The following is a 9,887-nucleotide window of genomic DNA, read 5'->3' on the forward strand; positions in this document are numbered from 1 at the left end:
GGCACACTTGCGGGCAGTGCTAACCCGCCTGCGCGAAGCGGGCTTGACGGTCAAGGCTCCCAAGTGCCAGTTAGCACAGGCCGAGGTTGTCTACCTCGGTCACGTGATTGGTCGGGGTCGTCGCCGCCCCTCTGAAATAAAGGTGGCCGCTGTGCGAGACTTCCCGCAACCGCGCACGAAGACCGATATTCGGTCGTTCTTAGGTGTCGCCGGCTACTATCAGAGGTACATCCCCAGGTACTCTGATATCGCTGCTCCCCTGACGGATGCTCTAAGAAAAACAGAGCCCCAAACAGTCGTCTGGGACGAGACAAAGGAAAGAGCTTTTAGCGCCCTAAAGAGTGCCCTAACAAGCCAGCCTGTGCTACGATCGCCCGACTACACAAAAGGGTTCGTTGTTCAGTGCGATGCTAGTGAGCGAGGCATGGGCGTTGTACTGTGCCAATGGGAAAATGGAGAAGTGGAACACCCCGTCCTGTATGCTAGTCGTAAGCTGACTAGTCGTGAGCAGGCGTACAGCGCCACCGAGAAAGAGTGTGCGTGTCTCGTGTGGGCCGTTCAGAAATTGTCATGCTATCTAGCCGGCTCGAGGTTTATCATTGAGACGGATCACTGCCCTCTCCAATGGCTGCAGACCATCTCTCCCAAAAATGGCCGCCTCCTGCGCTGGAGCCTCGCTTTGCAACAATATTCCTTTGAGGTGCGTTACAAAAAGGGGAGTCTCAACGGTGGCGCCGATGGCTTAAGTCGAAGCCCCTAACGTGGGAATCAGCCTCAAAATTGTTACTGATGTTTTTCTTCCTGAGGCAGGATTTTTAACATATTGCTTTTGTGTAGTGTTTCAAAGTGATGATGTGCTTTCTAGTGCAATTTTCCAATTTGTGGACGCGTTCTGAGTGCTGCTAGACTACTGTAAGGAACTAGGCAGTGGTATAAAAGGGGAAAGAGCCTGGCAGGGCTTAGTGAAGGTTGTGCCGTGCTTGCTAACTGACCGGTTGAGTTTCGGCGTAGTTCTAACGCTTGCCGGGAACGAGAACAAAAATGTCAACTCTCCCGAAGTCACTTTGCAGTGTCCTGTGTGAACCTGAACGAGAGAACGAGGCCTTCTCTGTGCGCTGCGCTCAAGAAACGTCGAGGGACGCCCGACTTCGGTTATGAGCATCATCGAGCGACATCCCTCCGGACAGCGGATGCAGTCCCCTGACCTTCGGGATCTCCTTCCCCCGGCGGGGCGGTCTGTTACGTTTCGCCTACGACGCGCGGTATAGCCGGCGCGGATGCAACGGACGCCGGGGCTTCGTTCAAAGCGGCAGACATTTTGGCCCGTTCGGCGCCGCCGCTACGCCTGCCCGCCAAGCGCGTCCAGGCATGTTCCAATGCCACGTGTCTTCGTGTGCGTGTGTGTGTGTGTGCATGTTGGTGCCCACGCTTGTCGAAGCGCGGCAGCCGGGGAGAGGAGCTCCCCCAACTGTGAAGCGAGGAGGTCTGAGCGGCGCCGGCCCGGTGGATGCGTCACCTACGCGTCCCAACGTGCCCGAGCGGCGCCGTCCCGGCGGATGCGCCACCTACTCATCCCAACGTGCCCGAGCGGCGAAGTCACGTGCGCGTCTATAGAGGCGTTCCTTCTTGCCCTCAACTGCGAGTGTATAAAAGCAGCTGCCCCCGGACGCCAAGAGAGAGGCTCCGATTTCTTCTGTTGAGCAACGTGCACTCCCGTCTCTCTACTTCGGTCGACCTGACCGCCCACTCTTTGCGATGCTAGAATAAACAAGTTGTTCTGTTACCAGCCGACTCATGCTTTGCCGGGACCTTCGAATGCTTCCAGTTGTACCCCAGGCCGCCAGGCCAACGCTACCCTTGGGGCTTGCGACCCAGGTGCAACAACGGGCGTCAGCGCTGAGGTTACAACAGTATACTTTGCTTGTGGTTTTCGGCACTGTTTTAGAAGATATTTCGGCGAATAGCACGTGGTGTTAGCGATGCTACGAAAATAGGAGTTCATTGCAGGGATCGTTCGCGTCTTGCACGCTTGACGCGGGTACACGTGTACGCGTTTGTTGCTCAACACACGTGGTTGTTCCGTGCTCATAGCAGGCGAAGGCACACTTGTCGCACAGGAGTTCCGCGTCCTCACGTGCACCAGACACTCGCATGATTTCTCCGCGCACGTGAGCGCGCCCTCACCTCGAGTCAATCGACCCATGTGACACTTGTTTTTTGCAGATCGTGACGATCGCAGTCAATAAAAACATGGTCAATACGAGGCCCATGATACTTCCTTTCTTCCACTTATCCTTTGCTCATTTATACATAGGCATCTCGAGCTTGAAAACAATGAACAGGTGATATTCACAACACACTGCAGGCTTCAAATTTTTAGCTTGTAAGCCGAGCACATGAAATGAACTGAAGTCAGCATCCATATTATGTTTTATGTTGAAATGCTACGGTGCATACCCAAATAATGTTGTGCTTCATGCGTAACAAGAAATACAAAACAACAGGACACCAAGTAGCTTTAGTTTCACTCTGTCACTATGCCTGTTACATAAACCACTCTAAAAGCACAAGAATTACCCGCCGTGGTTTCTCAGTGGCTTGGTGTTGGGCTGCTGAGCACGAGGTCCCGGGATCCAATCCCGGCCACGGCGGCCGCATTTCGATAGAGGCGAAAACGCCCGTGTACTTAGATTAAGGTGCACGTTAAAGAACCCCAGGTGGTCAAAATTTCCGGAGTCCTCGACTACGGCGTGCCTCGTAATCAGAAAGTGGTTTTGGCACGTAAGGCCCCATAATTTCTTTAAAAGCACAAGAATATTATACATCGCCTATGCAACTTAGGCGAAGAAAGTGCTGCGTCACCAGCGGGCGTTCCTGCTTTTTTTTTTTTTTTTACACAGTCAGCAAATCTTGGCAGTCTAAGAAAACAGTCATAAATAAGTTGAGAAGATTAGCCGCTTATGGAACGCACTGGACAGCCGCGTTCATAAATCGCAATTTAGCAAACTCTCGCTCATTATCAGTGTACAGAAGTACATATACGTTGCTGTAATCACGCAAATGGCTCATATTGGCCTTCCACAAGATGTAGTGCGCAAAATAGTCATCGAAGTTGGTTTTTACGCCTGCTGTGCACAGATCGTGTTACGATCACGGCGCAAACACCGGTGCGCACAAGGTAGTCGCAGTGTGTCATGCGTATACGGCGGACGAATTCGGCCGGCAGAATCGAGAACGCGTGGTATCCGTTTACAAACTAAATTAAATGCATCCGATTTAGCTTGTGAAATGATACAATGAACGTGCCTGTGGCACTGTCAGGTGTTAGTTTCGTCCTGCTTGGAAACATTCAATAGGCGCCAACGGCGGTTCACGATGTTCATGCCCAAAAGCCCAAGCTTGCCTCATTCCGGCTCGAAGGGACGAAATGTTTTCTTCGTAGCTCGCTCCGCGGAAGGAAAAAAAATGCGTGCATAAGCAGCACGCGTGCACGATCGGTGTGCAAAACAACCGCCGGCTGCATTACTTCGCATACAATAACATTTTATTTTCGTTCTTAGCAACCATTATCTCCTGGAACAAAGTATTTGTACTTCAATAAACACTCAAGCCGATGTGTCACCGAATGTCAAGTGCTTCCAACACGGCGGCCTTCCCGCGACGCTGCCGGCTTGGAAGGTATATGGCGGTGACTGCTCAGTGTTGCCACTTAAATCCCGACCTTTGCGGTACTCTGAAATTTTTTGCAGTGACTCTACGCATACCTAGGCAACCTACATGCATGCTCCGCTTTAGGGTGGTGACAGCCTTTGCAAAGGTACTTACCGCCGTCGCTAGATTAGGGGGTTGAGCTTTCCGACAACTTAAAAGATATGGGAAGCAAAATGGCGAAAAGGAAGCCAACAGACGACGTTTGTTGAAACCTTTGGGGACGTTAATTAATTAACTTTTACAGCGAAGCTGTTAAGGGCTACTTTCTCCACTATCGCGACCGCGTGTAGAAAAATTAAACGGACGATAGGGCAATGCCGGGCCGACCCTCGGCGGAGGTGAAGCGATGTATGTCGGTACTGCTACAGCTCCATACAGCACCCGATGCCTGGTCCCGCCATCACGCTCATTTTTTTTTTTTTTTAGAGCGAAGCTTTCTTTGGCTCATCTCGCGACTGTCCCGGCGTTGCTGTGATGGACTTGCTGTGCGTGACGCTGGCTTTCTTGCAACACTACCAAATGGCGCTCGCCTCTGCGAATCACGACCAGCAGCGCCGCGGCAGCGTTCAACAGTTTGTGCGTATGGGGCGTGTTGCGCTTGCTTTCCTGTGCGACGAAAATGCAGGTGCTGGGCTGTGGAGGTCGCGTGCTGTGCTCTGATAGTGTAAACGTTACAATCGTCCCTAGCCTGAAGTGACCGCTCGGAGCTGGCGCTTCAAGCGTCTCAACAGCACGCTCGCCAAGAATGCAGAAGGAGCACGTAAACACGCGCCAGCAAAATGGCTCCAAAGCATGCACTCAGCTTCGAGGAGCGTCTTCGCTACGCAGCGAAACCTAGTGCACACCGCGAATGTATGCATACAATGTATACATGCAATTATATTAATTGAATTAAGTGCAGCTCTATAATCCCATTAAAGTTTAACACTCCTGCCACGATGCGATGTGCCATGTGACGCAATGATAATGCTCAGCCCCCTCAGGCATTATATACAATGACACCGCCTCAAGGAAACACGTCTCCTTGTGTATTCTGTCGACTACGCAAACAGTAGTGGCGCACGCAGGGTAACGTGTAACTTCACCTCACCACTCGGGTATAGGACTAAACACTGAAGATCTTACACACGCGCCACCAACATCACCGCCAATTATCTTCAATCAAAGCAATGCCCTGTAATGCCCTGGGGCCCTGAGGGTAATGAAATAAATAAATAAATAAATAAATAAATAAATAAATAAATAAATAAATAAATAAATTACATCGATTCCCACAGTGCGCGTGATCCGTCGATGTTTTCCCTTTGAGGATGACCGAAAATATTTTCCGAGCATGGAAATCGCGAGAAAGCCTAATTTTATTCGGACTTCGCTCCACATTTTGGAACTTCAGCTACCGGTGTCAGAATCGCGAGGACTAGAATACCCACTGATCCTTTCAGTTTAAGGGCAGTGGAACTAGCAGTAACGAAATCTTTTTTTCTCATTCTGGTGCCTCAAGTATATTTCGCGGTCCAGGATACTTGTGTGAAAAGCGCCACAGCACGTGCGACGCGCAACCTGGAAGTGCATAATCATGTCCGTCGTGCCAAACCATAACGGCTGAAACCACACCGTTGGTGCTACTGCACCTAAATCTCGACCCCAGTCTCCATTATGTCTCCGCGAACAGCACGGGTACTGCTGGCTTGCTGACGCGAAGGCTGAGTCGAGCTGGCTGTAAGCATACGACAAGAGGCTGAGCGCTATGGCGACCGTTCGCTGGCTCGTTCTAGAAATCGCTAGCAAAATACCACTGCCGCATGCAATCACTGAAATTCCGGCCCATAGATCCTTGCACGGCAAGCTCTATCCGCGTCTCCATAGCGCACGCAATTCTGTCACAGGGGAGCCGAATAGCGATCTAGAAATAGCAACAAGTGTCAACGCATAGGCCTGGTTTTCCTGCGTAACGTCTTTAGTGTATTTTACAATATAACACATGTTTTGGTTCCTCATCGAAAGCACGCAAGTGTCAAAGAGTCAAAGAGTTTATTCAGACAACGTATGGTACAGTTGCCTAGGGCGCTAAAAGGCAAGTGGATGCCTGGCAAGGACTCTGCGCCCTTCTTGCTCCAATTTGAGAGCACAAGACATTCAGCGCATTAAATAAGCACTAAACGAGATGGAAATACAGAGTGGTTGGTTAACATTGTACATAATGAAAAGCGAGAACAGCCACTGGCCTGGCTCATTCCCAGTGTTTCTCCGCTTTCGTTCATGCCACAATGGCAGGTGTCAGAAAATTCACGTAAAGAAAGCAAAAAATAAATTGAAAAGCGCATGTGCTTCTTTCTGGTAACATACACGCACCTGCACTTTTTCTCAGCACGTAATTTGGTATCACAAATACGTGAGATAGTTCTTTCGTGCTTCATTTCGCAGGGGCAGCGCGGTTCACGGATAGTGGCCAGAGTAGCTGGGATACCTGTCACAAAGCAGCACATCTTCCTCACGGCCATCTTAATTTTCTTAGTGACAATCGTGACAGCCGGCATCATCATCCTGTTCATACGAGAGCAACAAACTGCTCCGACAAAACCCTACTGCAAGACCAACGGTTGCCTCGTTCACGCCTGGCGTCTTTCCGATAAACTAAACAGCAGCCTCGATCCTTGCCAAAACTTCGGTGCCTACGTCTGTTCCGCTTGGTCCCCACCAGAGGGCTACCTTGAGCACTCTAACTCAGCCATGGATGACGTACGGAAATCTTGGTTTCCGCTGTTCGAAAACATTCTTAGAGAAGGCGCCAAGATAATTCGGGTTGGCCAGAAGCCGCTAGTCATGTACACAACATGCATGGGCGACAGTAAAATATACGGTTCTAAGGTGGATATCTTCTGGAAATTCCTAAAGCAGTGTAGACTGTCATGGCCGGAAGAGCCAGAGACAAGTGACACCAGCGCACTCGATGTACTGATAACACTCGCATTCAAGTGGCAGGTTTCACTCTTCTTTCAATTAAGACTACTGCGCTTGGGACCCACACCCAATTGGCGTTTGACTTTAGATCCAGGCCCACTTATACCGCTAATGTACCAGCATCATCTAACAGTCAAAAATACCGGCGGATACGCCAAGTACTGGGCGGCGTTCTTCTACATCCTCAAGGGAAGCTATGACAAGGAGGCGACGATAAATCAGACGCTCATAGAGACAACCATAGCATTGGAAGGGGACGTCTTTAGAAGTCTCCTATTGGCCATGCGTCCACCTGTACTCCACCCAGTACTGCTGCCAATCGCCAAGATTGGACTCTACACTCTGCCTCTGGACTCGAAGCAGTGGCTACGGGCATTAAAGCAATTAGAGCTTGAGCCTGAGGTGAAATCGAACGACCAGGTTCTCTTAACCGACAAAAACTTCTTCCATACCATGGCGGCCGTGATGGCCTCGTACACGGACACCAAGCTGCTGTCCCTGATTGCGTGGTCTTGCGTGCAGCTGTTTGCACCGGCAGTGGATTTGCAGCTGCTGAAGAACCGGTACGACCAAGGCGTCATACTTTACCGGCCATACTTCTGCGAACGTTTTGTCGAGACTGCCTACCGGCTCCTGGTAATTTCCCTCACCTCTGTCTCGCGCTTCTCAATACAGGAGCGCGCCGTCATCTCTGCAAATTTCGACAACCTGGTTGCAACCGCCAGCGGTTTGGTCAACGCCACAGACTGGCTGGATGCCGACAACCGACAGCTTGCCGCCGTGAAGCTGTCTTCGACACGCTTGCAGCTGTGGCCCCCAGAGCATTTCCTGGAGAACGAGGCACTCGATCGCATGTACGCGGCTTTTCCCAGCGCCGAATTGCCGTTTGCAGAATATTGGATCCAATCGAGTCGGCGTGCCGCTGATATGTACCGTACGAGTGCCAATATCGACGTCTTGAGCTACAAGGTCAACTACGCGCTGCCGTACCTGGTATACGATGCTGCAAGTGGCACAGTGAAGGTAGCTGTGGGTGCCATTTCTCCGCCCCTGTACTACTCTGACGGGAACAAAGCTATGTTCTACGGAGGACTCGGATTCTCCATGGCGGTCAATCTCGTCGCATCCATCGACAGACAGGGACTGCGGTGGCATCCGAACGGCTCGTTCGGCGACTCCTTTTTGTCCAAGTAAGCTTCTTTAGCCTAGTTTTGCGACCGTGATGAATTTAACTTTTATAGGGCATGTTATTCCAGAACAACACAGATACACTGCTTTCCTAATATGATTGACATAATCACTCATTATTTTCGCTACTTCGCCAAATAATGGTTCAAGGCTTTGCTTGTGATGATGCGCCACCATCGTGGGCCATGACGCGGTTGTTCGAACTAAGCTAGCCTTTGTAGGTAATTGTGCGAAGAAATTTCTTGATCAAGTCAGGAGATCCTTTTGCCAGGAATGATAGAAGGGTGTACGCGTATATTGACAACCGAAATGGAAGAGCTAGTTTCTTAACTGATATATGACTGAAGAACTTTGATATCGCGGTGCGCTCTCAAGTACGCGCGACTGCATTTTGGAACACTTGGAAAATTTTTACAGAGTGGAGCCACCCAAATACTACGAACTTCATATTGTAGAAGTGATCGGAAAGCAGGTCGCTGAGTCCACAATATTCAAACGGATGCGAAAGGACTTACTTAATAATCATAGTGGGAATGTAAAATGACCTGTCTTAATTAGTGCGCTATTAACACCGCACCTCCGTTTTGCTATAGCTATGGAAAATTACAGTACTCTTTTTTACAGCGCCGCTTCTCGAGCCTTCGAAGACCGGGACGGCTGCCTGGCCACTGCACAGCAGGCGCCCGTCGTCGACTCCCCCACCTATTCGACCCGAACCGGCTCCAGGACCAGCGTCTTTCCCGAGATTCCCGCGCTCGAAGTCGCCTATGCAGCATACAGGCGTTCCATCAGCGAAAGCGACGACGACAGTCCGCAGGGCATTCCCCGGAGTCTCTCGGGCGATCAGGTGTTCTTCATGACTTTGTGCTACATGACGTGCAGCCTTCCCGAAGCCATGGGTCCGCACACGGTCGACTGCAACAAGGCTGTCAGCAATTCGGAGGCATTCGCGCGGGCTTTTCAATGCCCGTACGGATCGAAGATGAATCCGAAGAAGAAGTGCACATTCTTCTCCTGATATGTGGCTGCTGCAAAGGACCCAATTATCGTGCGCGATTTTTACCGCGCCACAAGTGTGAACGTACACGATATGTTCATCAGTGCCGGACAATATAGCTACCACCTGGACGTTGCAATGCCTTGAAATGACCTCGCCGTCTTTTACAAAGCTATGGAGCACATTGCATAGGGGCGTCAACAGTGCGATTGGCACTTGGCATACGTGTCTTGTTCTGGCGTCCCACCTACTCTCAAATACCGACGCATTTTATTTGGACGTTTCATAGAACGCGTGCAGAACAGGACGCCTCTTCTGAATGATCTTGCCGTATTTTTATTTTGTTTTCTTCTTTTTGTTCGTTTTAGAGCTCTCTGACTTTTTTGCATTTGAAACTTATATTTTACTTTTGTTAGCAACAATACGCCCAGCTGGGTGTCTCAGACGTCGAAAAACATTGACGTCATCCACCGCATTCGCGGGCTGTTTGCACTTTATTTGCTTTTGTGTTTACAAAGCCGGATTCGCAAACGTGTTTTAGAAGTGAATGTCCATTGTATTTCTTGGCAGCGGTTAAAAGGAAATGTATATATTTCAGCAAAATTTTCTTCGTAGTTCGCGGCCATCTCGCGTGTCTTTTCAATGCCCGTTTGCTTTGCAAGACTAAATATTCTGCAACTGGTTGACGGACACCTGGTGCGCACTTACGGATGGCTTCAAACAAGCTAATGCTTGACAGGTTTGCACTGCTTCAGGAGGCAAAATAATGCGCATCAATTGGCTAGTAACGGCCACACACGCAGTTCAGGTAATAAAACCGTGTTTTTGGCAAATTCTCTTGCAGTTCGGCTGTGGTTTTCGCAGTGATCGTTAGCGGTTCTCAAGACAGATGAAAACAGACTCCACAGAAAGCATAGCGTTCTGCTGTCGCGCCAACTTATCCAATGTATTGAACGTTTGATTTTTAGCGCGTTACACACTGATGTAGTTCGCATCCGAGTGATGACTAAATTTTAACGCTGAGGATTAT

The 9,887-nt window shown here is 50.0% G+C and overlaps 1 protein-coding gene across 1 annotated transcript; it reads left to right on the forward strand.

Moving 5' to 3' along the window:
* Positions 1-6,141: 6,141 nt before the first annotated feature.
* LOC142574363 (endothelin-converting enzyme 1-like) lies at positions 6,142-9,642 on the forward strand. Its single transcript, XM_075683464.1, has 2 exons — positions 6,142-7,862; positions 8,485-9,642. The coding sequence occupies exons 1-2, from the start codon at positions 6,442-6,444 to the stop codon at positions 8,876-8,878; spliced, it is 1,815 nt and encodes a 604-aa protein (XP_075539579.1). The 5' UTR covers positions 6,142-6,441; the 3' UTR covers positions 8,879-9,642.
* The last annotated feature ends 245 nt before the right edge of the window (positions 9,643-9,887 follow it).

Source organism: Dermacentor variabilis, chromosome 3 (assembly GCF_050947875.1).
Source record: "Dermacentor variabilis isolate Ectoservices chromosome 3, ASM5094787v1, whole genome shotgun sequence".
Lineage (NCBI taxonomy): Eukaryota > Metazoa > Arthropoda > Arachnida > Ixodida > Ixodidae > Dermacentor > Dermacentor variabilis.